This window comes from Desmodus rotundus, chromosome 7 (assembly GCF_022682495.2).
Source record: "Desmodus rotundus isolate HL8 chromosome 7, HLdesRot8A.1, whole genome shotgun sequence".
Taxonomy (NCBI): Eukaryota; Metazoa; Chordata; class Mammalia; order Chiroptera; family Phyllostomidae; genus Desmodus; species Desmodus rotundus.
This window is the reverse complement of record NC_071393.1, coordinates 121097118-121115275: the sequence shown is the minus strand read 5'-3', so window position 1 is coordinate 121115275 and position 18158 is coordinate 121097118. Positions and strand designations below refer to the sequence as shown.

The window sequence follows — 18158 nt, the reverse complement described above, 5'->3', positions numbered from 1 at the left end:
TGGTTTACTTCTCCCTCTCCAATATCTGACACTAAAGTCTGGAGACAGTGATGGGGTCAATAATAAAATGAAGCCAAATCCTTGGCCCTGTCATCACGAACTGCTTTCAAATTTTGGCCCGTCTGTATGAAATTTGTTTCTTTATTTCCTCTTTGAAAACAAACCTGGGTTATTGAACATCTGGGCTGGAATTTCTGCTGAAGAAAAACATTCAGAGGCTCTTGAACTATGTCCAAGTTCTCAAGTCTTTTTTGTAAGTAGGTAAAACCACTTGTTTAGAAAAAGAAAAAGAATTCTTTCCCCACCTAAGTGATTTTTGTCCTGTGCACTGGTGAGCAACTTTCATTGCAGGTATGAGTTACACATGGGGACAGGGAGTAACAGGTTAAAAGGATGGACTCTAAAGACCAGTTTATAGGTCTTTTAATTTTGAATCATAACATCAGAGGAGAAAATACAGATTTTTAAAAGCCATGTATGGATTTGCAAATTATTCTTAAGAGAGAGAAAAATCAGGACTTGTGCAGTCTATATTTTAATCTTCTCATTCATGAATGTCACTGTTTACTTGTATAAAACATTGAACAATTATTCCTGTTTCAAGCTTCTCTCTTAAAGAAAACTGCCACCAGTTTTGTGTTTCTAGCATCAGTGTATTTCAAAAATGAACGCAGTAACAGTCAAAACAGGCTAAGGGGCAGGGATAGGTTGTTGGCCACATCTTACATGCTTTCTCATCCGCTCTGGACTCAAACGAGCAGCCTCCCTATAGGGCCTGGAGCTGGCTTTCCAGGGAGCCATCCAAGGGGCCAGGTGTCACAAAGGAAGTGCAGGGGACTAACGCTGGTCAATGAAAAAGAGGAGATGGGAGGGAACGGGTAAGTTCCTTCTAATGAACTGCCCCGAAACATGGGTTTTCACAGAGCCTGTCCACAGATACCCCATGTGGCTGTGCAGACGCACTTGCCACGTTACCCGCTCAGTTTCTCACATCTCATTGGGAAGGAAGCCCAGCCCTCCCTGCCTTACTTTTATTTTTTCCCACTCTCACATCAGCAAGTAGCCTCTGCCTCAGACTTTGTTTTCTAGGGGGCCCAGAATGAGATGGCTATGGGTTAAAAATATCTACTAGCCAGCACATTAGAGGTTCATTTCCACCCAGGATAATTTTGTGAAACTGCTATGTGCAAGGCACTAGGTTAGGTATTATAAGGGAAGCAAAGGTGAATAAAATTCAATCCCTGACCATAGGCGTCAATAGACTAGAAGAGAAGATAAAACAATTGTATAGGCAGCATTGCTCTGGAAAAAAGGAATTCTGGACGGTTAGGCTCTCCTGAGAGCAATGGAAGCCAATAATCTCTGCTAAACAAGGAACTGAGACCCCATCCACAGTACATTCTGTGTTTATTACTCACACTACTATGTTTAATAAGGACAGAAGAAACTCCATTTATAGTGGTTCAGGTGGAAAACAGTGATGGTGGTATGAACTTGGATGGCAATAACAATAATGGAATGGAGACAGATTGAAGACATATTTAGATTGGTAGTGATTATGGATTTGGTATTAGGAATGAAATAGAAGACAATATTAAGGATAACTATATGCTGTCATTTTTGAAGATCTGGGCAAATAGTGATCTGTTCACTGAGATGAGTATACAGAAAGAGTTTGACTAAGAAGATAATGAGATCACTTTTGGAAATGCTAAGTGTGCTAGGAGTCTGTAGGATATCTAAATAGGCAGGCGGGTGATACAGACCAGTGCTCTGGAGAAACCTAGCCTAAAGATCTGACACTGAGATTCATTAGAATCTCATTTGGTGTGCGAATGGGAGTAGACGGTGTAGCTGGTGGAAGTGTGGCATGAGAAGAGAACCTAAGAAACAGCATCAAGTAAGTATTAGGTAGAGAAAAATAAGCTTGTAAAAGAAACGGTAAGGAAGTGAAACTGAAAAGATGAAAAAAATGATAGATGTGGCACATGGCAGCCCCAGAGACATGCCACCCTGGTCACCCTCTAAGAAACATCTTTCTGCTGAGCTGTCAAGAGGTTATTTACTGGCAGCCTCCATCACTAGCATGTTTGGGATCCACTGATGTCTGAACCAAGGCCCTAACCTCCCTGGTCAGCCCACAGCAATGGCTGAGCATGGCAGGGGCACTAGAGCCTGGCTGTGATGTCCAATGTGGAGCCCTTCTAACAAGCAATCTTCACTCAAGAGCTCCCCCTTGGGTTGGCAGACTTTGTCAGATGTGCAGCATGGTGTGAGCCTGTCCCTTTCAAATCCTCTTCCTCTTCCCTTATCTTTCATACTTGTTACCACCACACCCCACCAGTGAACCCCATTCATTCCCAACTCCATCTCAGCATTTGTCTCAGAGTAACTGAACTGATACACTCAGTACCAAAAGAGGCCTGAGAGAGTAGGAGGTAAAATGAGTCACTTTCTGTCAATTGGTAATGAGGATCCCATACTGGGTAGCACATGGGAAACAGTCCCTGCACAAGGTGGCAGCCTAATTACTAAAATTTCACCAGTGATGGCTTGGAAGAATGGTCTGCAGAGTGAACTGCCCTGGCGTGTGCAATGACTCAGGCTCAAGAAAGTACATGTGTCTGAGCAGGGTTGGGGTAAGAGCGAGGGAAGTGAAGGAAAGCAATGACTGAGTTGTGTTAAAGCTAGTATAGACAGATAATGAAAAGTGGAGGACAATTGAAAACTAAGTGTGAAGACCCTAATCTGATCCTATGGGAAACCAGAAAAAGTTGAAGACCAAACTTAGGACTTATAGCTAAGAGTTATGCTTTTATTTATCCCTCTATAGGAGAATGGGCGAATAAGATGTGGTTTATTCATTTAGTGAACAACTGTACAAGGATTGCTGTGCCCATGTATCAGCTGCCGTGGAAGTCTGCCAGCTTGGAGTAGGAACTGAGCAGGACTCTGCACACCAGATTGTAATACAAGCGCTTGGTAGAACTTGTTGTGCTGGAGGTGTTAATAGTGGAAAAAGAGGTATTGTAGTGTGGAATTTGAGGTAAGCCCTCACAGAATATTCAAAATGCAGACCCATGGAGTTCTGGAGCAAGGCCACACCAGAGCAGTGCAGAAAAACAGCTCTTGGTACGCTACTGGGCTACTAGGTCCATTAAGACTGAGCATTTGACCATAGAAACCAAGTGACCATGCTTCTTAAACTGCCCATCATCAGTTGAGTTCTGTAGGAATGACTAAGTCATAATATCAGGCAGACTCAGCAGCAATGAATCAGATGGAGAGTGATACATACAGAGCAAACCTGAGCAGGACTACAGAGCATGAGTAAACTGTCTGGACATGCAACCCAGAACCCTAAGTCACCAAGATTGCAGCACCATCCCTTCCCTGACCCACACCTATGGCTGTATGAGGCATCACATACGGGCAGCCTAAAGAAAAAAGAAAAATCCAGAACTTGGTTAATGGAATATTTGGTTTGGTATGTAGATGTTGGTTCAGATTGTCCACCTAAAATGGACATCAGCTGCCTGTGGAACTGGCCTCGAGAGACAGCAACGAAGGACCATCTTCCCAATGGGTGCATTTTGTGGACAAGTAGACCAAGAGAAGAATATATATATGGAAACGTGAGCAAATGGATTGGCCAGCTGGTCAGGGGCCTGGGAAGAAAAAGATTAGAATTCTTCAGAGAAAAAAGTCTGCACTAGATGCATGTGGATAAAAATATGAAAGTGGTATAAAATCTGAAGAAGTTTATATTATATAGTAATGACCACCAGAGAGTAGCCACCAGAGAAGAAGCATTGAATAGCCAAGGACAAATGACTTGATCAGATGACAGTAACCACCCTTTGTCATTGACCACCCCAGAATTAGCATGATTGGAACATTAACAGAGTGGACGTTATATGTCAATCTCATGGACCCCCACTTATCAAGGCTGATATGGCTACTACTGCCAGTGAAAGTCCAGCCAGTTTGCAAGACAGGTCAATTTAACACTACTACTTGAGGGGACCACAAGTAATCTTCACGGCCATTTCATGGCAAGATGACCACCTGGAGCCCTTTCTTCCTGGAAGGGCCAGTGTTTTATTGTCATAGTTTTATTCTTGGCAGCAGCTGTCTACCTCTCCTGACTCTAGAGCCTCAGCCAACACCACTCTCTGGGAGATTTCAAAATGTATTATCTAGACAAATAACCTCATTAACAGAGCATCTTACCATGAGCCTTACTTCACAGGGAAGGATAGAGGAAGGTGAGCCATGGTCATGAATCCACTGGTCATATCAAGTACCACAGCATCCAAAAGCAATTGATTTTACAGAGCAATAAAATAGCCTGCCAAAGGCACACCTGAAGTGCCAAAAGGGGCAATACTTCTGCCATGATAAGGTATCATCATGCAGGTTATACATTGAATTAAAAACTATTTGGATATTGTATCTTGCTAGGAAGAGTGTATGGGTCTGGGAACCAAGGGACAGAAGCAGGAGTGGCCTCAGTTGCCATTATAGCCAATGACCCACTGAGTGACTTTGTGTTTCTCATCCCTACAGTTCTAGGCTCTGCAGTGAACTAAAAGCAATGACTGCTGCCTGGACATTTTGGACTCCTTATGTCCACGGACTTGAGGATCAGAGTAGATTCTTATGAGTAGAATCCCGATCAGCAGGAAGAGGCAAGCCAGTTGTTATACAATGACAGTGGGGAGGAATATGTGTGGAATTCAGGAATCCACTTGGACATGTGGTACTTGCTCAATGATGATGAAAATGGACAAGTCCAGCGACACTAGCCTGAGAAGAATATGGTTACCACAGGCTCAGACCCCTCAGGAATGAGATCTTAGATCAGACCAGATAAACCATCAAGGCCAGGAGAGGGGAAAGCTGAGTGTCAGGGGAATTTAGAATAGAGAGTGGACAATAGAGATTGTAAGTATTAATTGTGGTCCCGAGACCAACTGTAGCAACAGGGGCTGGAATGCACCCCCTTGACCTCTCTTCTAAATTTCTCCTCAGGAAGACAGACCCATTGGAATCCTAGGTGACCTGTTCTCAGAATGTGCATGGAGAAATCGATCTACACAGAGCAGGTGCTGGGCTGCGGCAGAGGTGGTGGCAAGCGCCTACCCGGCTCAGTGTCTCACTCTCTGCCCTCGCTGTGCAGCCGCAGCCCTACCTCCTGTGCTGACCAGAGACCCAGTCCGAGGTACCCGGCAATCAAGGGGTGTCATGTGGAGGAGAGGAAGGGAAGTGGTCGTCACCAGCAAAACCTACCGAAGGTTCCATCTAGGAAAAGATCTAAAAATGTCCACTGGATTTTGCAACAAATGTCATTAGTGACTTTGGCAAGAGCCTCTTCAGTTGAGTAATGGGGGTAGACGCCCGACTGCACTAAGCTAAAGAATGAATGGTACATTAGATTACATTTCTTTTTAGATATAATTTACATACATTAAAACTCACACTTTTTAAATGTAAAAAAAAATGAATGGGAAGTAAAAACATCAATAGAGTAACTTGAGAAAATTCTTTGAATGTTTAGCTGTGAACGAAGAAAACAGGCAGGGAAGTAGGAACAATAGATGGACTAGAAGCTTTTAAGATGTGAGAACTATGGAGGGATTTTTTTTTTTTTTTTAGCAGAAGGAGACTTGAGTGTGTCTAGATAACAGTGGAAATGACCTGGGAGAGAAGGAGACAGAGGGACAAAGTCAAGGGAGGGTTAGGAGACCAGGGAGCAGGAAGGCACCCCTCTTGCATTGTTACAGGAGTACAATACAGGAACAAAGGATGGCTGTAGATGCTTTTAAATTCAGAATTTAGGGGGTTTTTTTGTAGTCTAATTCTCTCAAAATCCCTATATTATAAATCTGTGTTCTCCAAAATATTTTATAAAAGCATAACCCTCCATATTTTTACTCTGCTGAATGAGAAAGATTGGCCCTGAATAATGAAGAGCACCTTGTACACTTGAACAATTATGTCCTTGGTTTTCCCAACAGTTCTTGGAAGTAGGGCAGAGCCATCCTGTAATTTTCATTCCCCAGATACAAAAGATGAGGCACAGAGATTAAAAGTGCCTCGCTACAATGTTCATGACCTGCTGAAGGCCTCCTGACTTTGGATCTCCGTTTCCGTTTACCACTCTTACCATATAAACAGTCCTTCTACATAGTCATCTAATAATTTCCTTATCGTGGGGGAAACATCCATCCTCTCCTCTTCACCAAGGCTTTCAGCTGACAGAGTTTTATCCAAGATATTTCCCCACCCTACTTTGTTGCTATTGAACGTGAAGATACTGGATACACTATAAAAAGAAAGCATAGCACCCCCAAGTCACCCTACTTTTCTCGGTCATGAGAGACCTACTTTCTGTAACAAGCACGGTAGAAGGTCTGTTGTCACACAGACCTGAATCGGAGCCTTAGCAGGTCCTTTCATGCTTCGGAGAGCACCTCTCTGAGCTCCAGGATTTGTTGTTTTATGTCCGGGGTAGAGGGTGGTTGTGAAATGACAACTCGGTTATGCTGTATGAGAAGGCCAGCCAAGCATTAAACAGGGGCATCTGGAGAGTTTAAAACTACTAACAGGATTTTCAGCCAACATCTGACACAGAATAGATAAATCATCCTTACAGATTTATGGGCCAGAGATATCCCAGTCAGAATTTCAGCCGCTTTACCCTACTAACAGTAACTCCCTAGGGATGACTATCTCTGGAACAAGATAAGAAACTGCCTAAATCTTTAAAATGTCCCCTTTGCATAGTGGACAGGTGTTTGCTGTCCGTAACAAAGCTGCATAGCCCACACCTGCATGGAAGTTTCCCTCTTTAAATAAGTGTAAGGCCCACACCGAGGGTTAAGTCGGGGCAGAGCTCAGAGGTCTCAGACCCACTACTGCATTAGGGATAACAGTTCACCTGTGATCAAGGCTTTATTCGGGTTTACCAGGTATTTCACATACACAGTACTAGCATCACCTCACGTGCTCCTCAAAACCACTCCATGATGTGGGTATAGCAGATCTTCCTAGTTCATTCATCCAGTGAATTGCACAAAGACAGTCTCCCACACAGTGAGTTGCTAGAGAGCTAGACTTTAAAAACACATCTGTCCCAACACCCAAGCCCAGAGTGCGTTGGAAAGAAATAGCTGAGAAGTAAGCTCCGGTAAACACAAGGGGAAGAACAATTTACTTTTCTCGTATAACCTTTAAAAAAAATTCTTAGCAGATTTTCTGGATTGGAATATTGGTTAAATTTTTAATGGAGGCATAAAATAAGATATAGAAGCCAATATTATTATAAGAAACACCATTACAAATAGGATATTGTTTGAGTTCTGCACGTTCCCTGTAGCAGAGCAAAGCACTTTGCGTAAGTAAGTATTGGCTCTTTAAAGGGTAAAAGAGTTAATGAATAGCGGCTACGCTAGGCATTGCTATTAAGTCACCTCTTTCCAGAAGTGTTGACTAAGACTGTCACAGGATCCAGAAGGGATAAGTGCGTGGTGTTCCTCAGCCAGCTGGCTGGGAGCACTGTCCCTCACAGACTGGGGGCTCTGAAAACCTTCAACATGGGAAAGTAATTTCATGGCTCTACACCTCTGAGAATGAGCATGGGCATCACTGGTGCTCAGATGATCATATCTAAGGCGTAAGGCTGCTCTCCACACCGGTGTGTTAGAAATGAACCTGACTGCAAAGTCCTGAAAGCACACAGAGCTTGGCCTGTTCCCCGCTGTTTTCCCTTTGGGCTACTTGTCTGACCGCCCACACTCTTTCTTTCCCTGCAGTGTGGATGCAACGTGAAAACACTATGCTAAGTAAAAGGGGCCAGGCACAAAGGCCACATGCTACACGATCCCAGTAAAATGTAAATCAGATCATGGACATTTTATTTTTTTGCCTCAAAATCCTTAATAGCTTCTTATCTCATTTAGAATATAAACATATTTAGTGCCTTATAATGATCTGCAAAGTGCGACATGATCTGTCCTATAACTGCCCTGGTCTTATCTCCTACAACCCCCTCTGCTTCAGCCACGCTTCTCTCCTTGTCACATCTCTTTTTTATTATTTTATTGTTGTTCAGTTACAGTTGTCTGCATTTTCCCCCCACTACTCCCCCCACCCCAGCCAAACCCACCTCCCTCCCTTGCTTCCACTCTCCCCCTTGGTTTTGTGCATGTGTCCTTTATAGTAGTTCCTGAAAACCCCTCTCCCCACTACCCCTCCCCCCTCCCCTCTGGTTATTGCTACATTGTTCTTAATTTCAATGTCTCTGGTTATATTTTGTTTGCTTTTTTCTTTTGTTGATTATGTTCCACTTAAAGGTAAGATCATGTGGTATTTGTCTTTCACTGCCTGGCTTATTTCACTTAGCATAATGCTCTCCAGCTCCATCCATGCGGTCTCCTTGTTACTTCTTGAAAACACTACACACTTCCCTCCCATACACTCCTGAGTCTGGACCTTTGCTTTTATTCAGGACTTTCTCTCCCAACATTGATATTCAAGTGTCGGCTTCTCAGTAAGCCCTTCCCTGACCATTTAAAACACAACTTCCAGCATTCCTTCTTCCTTCCCCTTCCTTAATTTTTCTTCATTATACTTATCACCATCTGACATTCTATGCATTTTAATTTTGGAGGGGCTATTTCCCCCTGCTAGAATGTGGGATCAATGAGGTCATTTATTAAATATCTCCAATGCCTAGAATAGTACCTGTATATAATAGATGATCAATAAATATTTATTGAAAAAAGAAAGAAGAATAGTAGAAAGGAAGAAAAACTAACTATGATGAAGTGCTACCTATCTAGAGGTAAGATTTCTGTCATCTCCAATCTTTGGTGGCCATGTACCCAGAAATAGTTGAAAAGGTTGTTGAGGAAGAAATAGAGAGTCACAAAGCCCACCAAGGACTCTGTCACAGGACAGCCCCTCATTTACGCCCTCCCTTTAGGTCCTGGTTGTTGTCCTGTGCAGATCCTTTCCCCACACTTAGCCTTCTTGTTTCCTAGTTCACAAGAGATTGAAATAACAAAATATGGAGTGACAGTAGCTGGCAATAAGAACAGACAATTTTAGTCCCCTCTCTGGAGTTGAGTAATTACGATAACACTCGGGTGTGGGTAAAATTAAGCTAATGGCTACAAGATGTAAGCCAAAGGCTTCATGTATCATAAATACAGAGATCGTGTTTTTGAAAGAAAAATTGGGACATAGGGAGCTCTTTCCAGGTGCAGGAGGGGTGTGGAAAGTTTAGTTAAGATGATGAAATATTTGAGTTTCTGGAATATTCTGATGGTAAAATATTTTTTAAAGGGCTGCAGCAGAAAAATCCAGGGCATATTTACATGTTACTACATGTAAGAGAACAAGGCGAAGAACACGAAGCTGTTTCTATATTCATTTTATGCTGAAGGACCTACGTCTTAGGTGAAAGTTTTGACCAACCAGATTAAAACCTACCATTTTAAGGTCTAAGTTTAACTGGATTGGAGCTATTAGTACATAAAGTGTGATGGGCTTTGTTCCCACCTCTTACTTACATCTCCCCACCCTTTAACCCTCATCCTTTCAACCCCTCTTTTTCTCTTCCATATTCTTTGGTTTGTATGTGGTTTCTCAGTTAATACATAGCTGATAGCTCTTATTTTTATTATGTTTTTAACTGCTTAGGTCTCTCTGGAAAAGGGTGAAAATTCATTTGATGGAAATACTTGTGTATATTTAAAGACCCAGTTGCTCCTCTGGAGCTTGTACGTTCAAGAATGATTAATCTGTGTAATAAACTGATTACTATAGTCATTACATATATAAAAAAAAGAGAACAACATTTATAAGATGGTTTAAAAATCACAAATGCCTGCTTTGTCATTTTAGGAAAAAAATTGTTTTGACAATTTCTGGTATACTCCTAACATTCTTAAGGATTCAACAGAAATCAAGTGAAGCACATCTAAATGGAACCCTTTAAAAATCCCATTTGCAACCTTGAACAAATAGTACCATTTTTCCCATACTTAAAATTTCCTTCAATTATGTTTTAATTGTAGTAATGAAAGGCAAATATAGTAATTAAGCATACCACCTAACATCAAGGAAAATGGAAACAGAGTTAGTTTGAAGGATTTAAGGTGGATAAGAGGCAGTAGGCTCTTGAAAACCCATTTTAAAGCTATTTTTAAGTACTTTTAGCGAACTTTTGCATGAAGAGCCTATTGAAGGGCTAAGTGTGAGGCATAACCAAGTAATAATGTATTCCAAAGGGAAAAACTACCACACTTCAAGGTCAGGAAATTTTTTTGTATTTTAAAAACATGTTTCAGTGTTCTTTGTAATAAAATAAAAATGGGGGGAGGGACTAGTTAAAGATCACACATGAATGCCTTTTGTACAACAATATGGGAATTGACTTGTGGGAGTGGGGGATGGGATGGGTAGAGGAGGGCAAAGGGGGAAAATTTGGGACAACTGTAACAGAATAACAATAAAAAAATCTTTAAAAAATTAAAAAAATTGAGTTATAATTAATACCAAATATATACTTGTCAAACAAAAAAAGCCAAAATATTTCAAAACAGAATTTCTTGACTTTTTGTGGGCGCCAAGGATACCTGTGAAAATCCGAGGAAGGTTATAGGTTCTCTCAGCAGTGCACTGAGGTGCTTGTATACAAAATCTCTCTTCATTGCAGCTTCCCAGGAGGATAGCTATGCCCCCCAGGCAGCCCATGAACCTCTGGTTAATACATTTTAATCTGAAGGGTAATAAACATACTTCTTACAACAAGGAAATATTAAAATGATCAAGTAGATCAATTCAAGTTACCAACTTCTCAGCTCTGGAAGGGGAAAAGTCTTTTTTAATTAATTGATAATTCCAGATAAAATTCATTCATTCAACAATATGTTTGAAGTATTCCAAGTGTTTTCTATGTGTACTACTTTATCAGAGCTGATATAAGACAATAGACTCCAGGACAGCCAGGGCTTGTTCACACAGGAGAAATAACTAGGTGGTGTGGATGCAGGGGACAGAAAACAGGTCGGGCTGCGCGTGGCCTCCGCAGAGCGGGTCTGACCGCGGGTCTGGGCCCTGCAGTACACACAGCACTGCCTCCCCACTGCACCCTACTTCCCTGGCCTCCTTCCACGCCCACCACTGCACGCGTTAAAAGCGCTTAGCCCCAGTAAGTCGTCTCGTGCACAAAAGTTGCCCCCACAGTCATCAGAATTCACCTTGACCAGTGGTGTGCTATGAAGAAGGTAGTAACAAATTTTGTTGCCCATAAATATCTCCATCTCAGGTGAATAGATCAAACCCCTTCACTGTTCAGTTTGGAATTCTTCGAAGCTCTTCAAACGAGCAGTTCCATTTCCTGAATACCACTTCCCCACACCCTTCTCCAACCCCCATCTCCCACCCCATGAAACTTAAACCAGGGGTGTCAAACTCATTTTAACCAGGGGCCACATCAGCCTGGCTGTTGCCTTCAAAGGGCCGAATGTAATTTTAGGACTGTATAAATGTAACTACTCCTTAACTGTTAAGTGAGAGCTCGGCACTGCTGCTGGGTAGAAACAAGGTGGAGGGCTGGATTTGGCCCGTAGGCCTTGTGTTTGCCATCTGTGCTTAAACCCAACTCCTACCACTTCATGATGTAGCTCAGGCCTTCCCTGAACACCAGTTTAAGTCAGTCCCCCACCCCATCACCGCCAAGTAAACTTTCATCACACATACTCAATTATAATCATGTTTATGCGATTATTTGATTAATATTCAGCCTCCATGCTAGACTGTAAGATCCCTGAGGACAGGGTCATGTTGATGTCATTCACCAAATCCAGAGTGTAGCACAGTGTCTAGCATATAGCCAGTGCTTATTGCATTTTCAGACTATAAGACGCACCCCCCCAATTTGGGAGGAAAATGGGAGTGTGTCTTATAGTCCAAATGTAGCTTACCCGGCTCACCACAGGATTTCTGCTTTAAAGGATGTTATTAAATATTTTACCACATTTTTTGCTTCAAAAATTTTTTTCCTATTTTCCTCCTCTAAAACCTAGGTGCATCTTATGGTCTGAAAAATATGGTAATTAACATTTGCAGAATGAAGGAAGTGATAAGCAATGTTGAGGGTGCATAACCCCTCTTTGGGGCACTTCCCCATTGTGTGTAGTATTAGAAAGACCCAGTTCTGCATCTGCCACTACAGACACCAACAGTGGGAGGGGAGACCTCCTCGCTCTCTCTACCCGCAGCAGCTACGACACAGCAGGAAACACATGCCAGACAATCAGATGCTCTCATGTAGGATATTACTCTCTAGCTAGTGATTCAAAGAGGCAGGGAGAGCTGATCAATCATCGATGGCAGCACATAGATCATTTGGCAGCTGTGGACCTGGGAGCCCAGCACCACAGGTGTCCAGTGGCTGTGGCTGAGGTGTTGTCCATGCAGTTGTTCCAACCAGATGGTTGGCTGTGGCTCCAACTTCCTGTCTGCCCTGGGCCCTGGTTTACTGTCAAAGCCTGGTCTACAATGGCTCTGTAAGTGACATGTTATTCTTTTAAAACACTTCATTCCTCCTCAAGATAGACAGACTGGGTTTTCTGTTACCATCAAAAACGTTGACACACACACACACACACACACACAGAATAAAAAAGAAATCATAGGGCCTGGAAGCATGAAGGGAAGCCACCTGTATAAGACACAAGGTGTTTGGGCAGCATGTGGGTGCTAAAGCAGATGGCTTCCCTTGAGGTTGAAAACCAAGTGTTACTCAGGTTATGACTAAAACAATTGTGAAATGTGGAACAGGTGTGAGTTGGAGAGACATGAGATTATTTTAGATGGAATGCCCACATGGCATTAAGTAATGCTGAACCCCACAGTGAGAAAGGGGTCCTTTTCCATTGTCTTTTGGTCCTTGTGATACCATTAAGGACACCGTGTTGGACTCTTATCTCTTTAATATCTCCTGAACTCTTAATTCTCTTCCTATTTTAACAAAGAGAAGGTGCCCAGAGCATTCTGAGACAATAGTCTCAAGCTAGAATATAACTACATTTGTGCCTTCATTGTATTTAGTTTTCTGGTTACTTCCTATCTATAGCAAGTCATGCTAATTTCCCATTTATAGTAGTGATATAACTTTCTAAATAAATTTCAATTAAAGAAGTGAATCAAATTAAAGATACTGAGCAAATAACAAACAGCATGGGTGGGATGCGGCAAAAATCCTGAAGACTGTGAGTGACTGTTTCCATCTTAGAAAACACTGGGACAGCCCATCCCTTAGAGCCGCAGACGTAGCATGCAAATAACTGAAAACTAAAGTGCAGAACCTGAATACAACAGCCGCAACACCTCCTGCAGAAACATTTCTGAGGCACGCAAGTGTGTGATAAGCAAACCATTGCTCCACTGAAGCGCTAGACCCCAGACAGTGGGGGGTAGGGGTGGGGTAGTGGAAAGAGTGGGGTGGTGATTACAGATTGTCGCCACCATGAACGTAAAAGCAGGTAGGTTGAAAGGGCAGGCACGATAGGGCAGCACTCTGAGGAATAATCCACACAAATCCAGAGTGGCTGCCAAACCCTACTGACCTTCCCTTTCAGAGAGGGGAGGGTCCGATTGTGCACATGGGTCACAAATGGCAGCACTCTGAATAAGAGAGATGGGTCATTCTTGCTATCCTTGGTTTTGATGTAATATGATCTATAATTATATGCCCAGGTTTAAATTTTATTCTCTTGTTTCATTTCCCATAGATCAGTAAATCTCAATTGAGAGGAGCACATTTTTCAAATTACGTATATATCAAAGATTGTAGAATATTCCACAAGGCAAGGCGGGCAGGCGTAGGGATAGCAGCTCCCCCTTATGTACCACCTAGTTAGAACCACTGTTGTAGTAAGAGGGCACCGTGCCCCTCTGAAAGGGGGAGGCAGGGAAAAAGACTCAGAACCATTGTTTTGGTGTGAGCCACAAACAAGATCGCTCTCTCCCACCCACCCACCAGACTGTGTGGCAGGTATCTGGGGGGTGCAGAAAGAGGTGGTCTGTTTGACTTTCAGGACCCTAATATATGGGTAGAAGACAAGGCTTAGGAAAAATTGGTCTTAGCACCATAAAAATTTGTCAGTCAGCTAGGCAGTAACATAGCATCTAGGTTCAGAAAAGCAGTTACCACCGGGAACAAGTTTTTAATGACAAAGATCTGATTTATTTCAGCAGGGAGTGACTTCTATAACATAGATATAGTCTGTATTGTCCTCCTTCCCTCCTACTCCTCTCTTTCTTCTTCCCTCCTTTCCTTTTCTCCTAACCTCCTATTTCCCGAGTTCTTGCATATTTCTTCAGCCACCAGCTGCCCCCAACCCCCACCCAGATTATTTGGGAATTATTGAACATTAATTAGCTTTCAATCTTCTCACTCCAAAGCCCCATGAGAACACTGGGGAGAAGCTCCCAGGGTGACACCCACTGTCACCAGAGAGCAGTGTTTTACAGTGCAACACTGTGGCATTTCAAACCTGGCATCACCCCTTACAAACTGTGAGCAAATCGCATCATTTTTGTTATTCTTCTGTTTTTCTCGTTTATAAAATGAGAAGAATAAAATCACCTACTCAATTATATGTTGGGAGGACTCAGTGGGTTGAGTTTAGGTAAAGGGCTGGGAATAGTAGTAAGTGCAATGTAACAATAAAGTTTGCCACGCATGTCTTATCTCATTAAGTTTCCTTTAGCAGGAGTCCCGCTGCCCCCAAAGTTTTGAAAATCACTCTGCTATTGTTGTAGATGGTTGTGGCCATTGTTTAAATGAGCATACCATTTTTACCCATGCTTTTCTAGAATTTTCTCTTCCTGATCTCAGAATACCTTCATTTTTAAAATGAATAACTTCATTTTTAAAATGATCCTCGCCCCCCACCCCCCGCAACAAGGTCGGATTCTCCTTCCTACTGTCTTTATCCAGCCTTTGTGACTCAGTGGATTCCCTCTGTAGCATCATAGACATCAGAAAGCACCTAGCCAATCCCTCTGTTTTACTCAGAAGGAAACTTGGGTCCTCCTAAATAAATGATCTTGACCTCATCCCACAGTTAGTGAAGGGGGATGAAGATCATGCAGGTGTCCCAACTCCTGCTCCGTTGCTCTTACTCTCACGTAACCCTTCCTCCTCATCATTTGGTAGAATTAACCGGATGACTCGAAGTTCCCTTCCACTGTCAGAGTCTCATTTCTCTTCAGTGATGTGAGATTGTGTCACCTTTAAAGAAGTCTCTGAAGAAGTGATAGCTCTGGCCTTTATTTCCACAATGAATAATGAGACTAGCATATTTGTTTGTTCATTCATTCACTTAAGCTTTTTTTTTTTTTTTTTTTTTTTAACATCACAGTAGTTCTAGGGTTGAATGACAGGGATTCTGTGTTAGCAGAGCTCACATCCTTCTTGGGCAGGCATGCAAAGGAATAGTTACAGAAAAGTACGCAGTGCGTGCATAACGACTAGGGTGGGGCTCCTGCACAGAATGTTGGTGGAAGGGAGCTCACCCAGCCTCGGGGGCATGATCAGGAGCAGTTCCTGAAGGAACTGACCTCTATCTGCATCTTGAAGTAGGCATTAACCACGTGAAGACAGGGCAATGGAATGTGGGAGGAAGGGCAAAGATAGTTGTGAGAGCAAAGAACTTTGAGGAAAGTGCCAGAAGTTTTGCTAAGTGGGAGAGGGAAGTCAAAGAGATCAGGAAGCGTGAGGTTGAGAGAAAGACTGAACTCCTAAAGGATCTTGTAAGTTGTACAAAAGTTTCATCCTGGAGGCCATGAAGAGTTGCTTCAGGGGGTTAATCAAGAGTAAAGAACACATTTTATTCTGTGTTTGGAGCATGAGAATAAAGCTGTATATGGAGGATAAGGCACTAATTAATCCAGGAGAGATAAGAAATTGAGGTATTTTGGAGCATAGAAATATACATACTGGTATGGAAACATTAATCGCTTAACAAATTATTTTTTCTTTCTGTTCTAATTTTAACCACTCAAGAACGCCTTTCTCTGCACCTTGGTTTTGTCTGCAATTATTCTTTCAATGATCATTGATTTAAATGTCTGTTAAGGAACAGACATATATAACACTTACTTAACATGGTTTCTAATTTTGTAGCTTTTTAAAATAATTTTTTTCAATTATAGTTGACATACAATATTATATTAGTTTCAGGTATACATCATAGTGATTAGACATTTATGTAACTTATGAAGTGATCATCCCCAATAAGGCTAGTAACCATCTGACAATTTTTGGTTGACATTTAATATGCAGAAAGAAATATAACTTACGAAATTTCATCTCTTTATCCCCCTACCATGCATATCTCAAAGGAAATTTCTGGATCTATCATGTCAGTTGACAGGTCACATTTGAGGCAGTAACTCAGTTCACACAAAATTACCTTCATAGAAAGTACAGAGGATATACTTTAAAAAGAGCCCCTGATTAAATTTTGTCAACTATTTGATGAATAGCAGACTAGCTAAGACTTCCCACCTACAAAGACTAAAAGGAGAAATACATGTTTTGCAATTTTTATTCCCTAATATAAGATTAAAAAATCAGTTCTTGAATTGCTATTAATCTTATTAATATCTGAGGCAAAACTAAGATTCAGCCTGGGTGAGAAGGGAAGATGCAGACTAGCTCTTTAAAAGGAACAACACTCACTTTCATCTTGTACCAAAGTTTTATTACCCTTTTCTGTGTTATTGGTAACATGGTGCCAGCAATCCCAGATTTCTGGGATTGAGATTTTATGCGTTGCATGTGTGCACACACACAGACCCCTCGGCCCATTCTCAAGTTCTTTTTGTGTACTTCGGTCTACTTTTCCAGTTGCCCTCGGCCTCCGGGACCTACCTACCCTCTCCTTTCCCGGGTACTTACAGAGTCTGCGTACTGGGTGGTAGGCTGGGGATGTGGTCGATATCCTTGCAGGTGACTCTGAAGTCGTCCTCCTGGTGGCACTCGCAGGGTGGAGAAAGACACCCTTTCCCCCACAAGTTCCTGGGCATGGCGACAAGCAGCGCTAGCTGCAATAGGGGCATCGGCCTCATGTTCCACGGGTCCAAAGCTATTTCTTCATACTCCACTATCGTCTCATTCTCAGCCCTCTGCGTTTCGGGTTCCCCAGGCCGCAGGAGTGAGACAAAGGTGGGAGAAGACTCGTTGGGGTTGTGACTTCAGCACCAAAAGGAGGCTGGAGAGGAGACAGAAGAGGCTCTCAAGTGTTCTGTTTCCCTAGGCAACTCTCCGCACAAACAACCCTCTTGGCTTTACTTTCCTAGCCCGAAGCTACGCAGCCCACTCTGTCTGTTCCCGGACACTTAACACCAGTCCTGGCTGTCCCCAGCCTACTTACCAACCAGCCCCATTAGTTCTTTCCAAAGCCTAGTTCAGAAGGCCCCTCCTTTCCGTGTCTCTACATCCATCCAATGGGCCACCTTTCCCTTTGGGTAGACTCCTAAAAGCACTGGCTGCCAGGATCATCCCCCCCTCCTTCCCACACACACTCTCTATCCAGAGAAAGTCCCCGAGGAATGAACCGTCCGGGGCAGATGAGGGTCAATCTACTTCGTTCCTAAGGCACCTCTGCTGATGCCAGCCCCAGGTGTAGCTGAAGCTGGGGCGCAACACTCCTGTGGGATCCTCACAGCTCTCCAACTTCAGCGAAAAACCGCTCCGCTTTACGCAGAAATGGCAGCGAGGAGTCACCTGGTGGCGTCCAGCTCCCTTTGCAGCAGTCTGGCGGACTCCTCGAGGCGGCTGGGGAACCAGGCTCTGGAGTCATCTGCTGGGGAGAACTGCGAATCGCAGGAACAGTTTCGGTGCCGTGGGTGCACTGAGTCCAGCTTTGCGGCATAGATTTGCAGCCTGCAGGTACATACTGATCTGCTCAGGAATTTTATTGAGCCACAGACTTCCCTTCCACTCAAAAAAGATGGAAAGAAAAAGAATACTTAAGTAGTACGCTATCACCTACTCACCATTCTTCACACAGTAGCCAAAAAAAATACTAATTTAAAATATAAATCAGATTGTGCCAATTTCTTTCTTAGAA

At 42.8% G+C, this 18158-nt stretch overlaps 1 protein-coding gene across 1 annotated transcript in view; it reads right to left on the bottom strand.

Moving 5' to 3' along the window:
• TSHR (thyroid stimulating hormone receptor) overlaps window positions 1–17262 on the bottom strand; it is a 91383-nt gene extending 74121 nt beyond the window's left edge. The window contains exon 1 of the mRNA XM_024567866.4: window positions 16985–17262. Coding sequence (XP_024423634.2) covers window positions 16985–17154 — 170 coding nt within the window. The 5' untranslated portion in view covers window positions 17155–17262. The remainder of the gene's footprint in view (window positions 1–16984) is intronic.
• Between the last annotated feature and the right edge of the window lie 896 nt (window positions 17263–18158).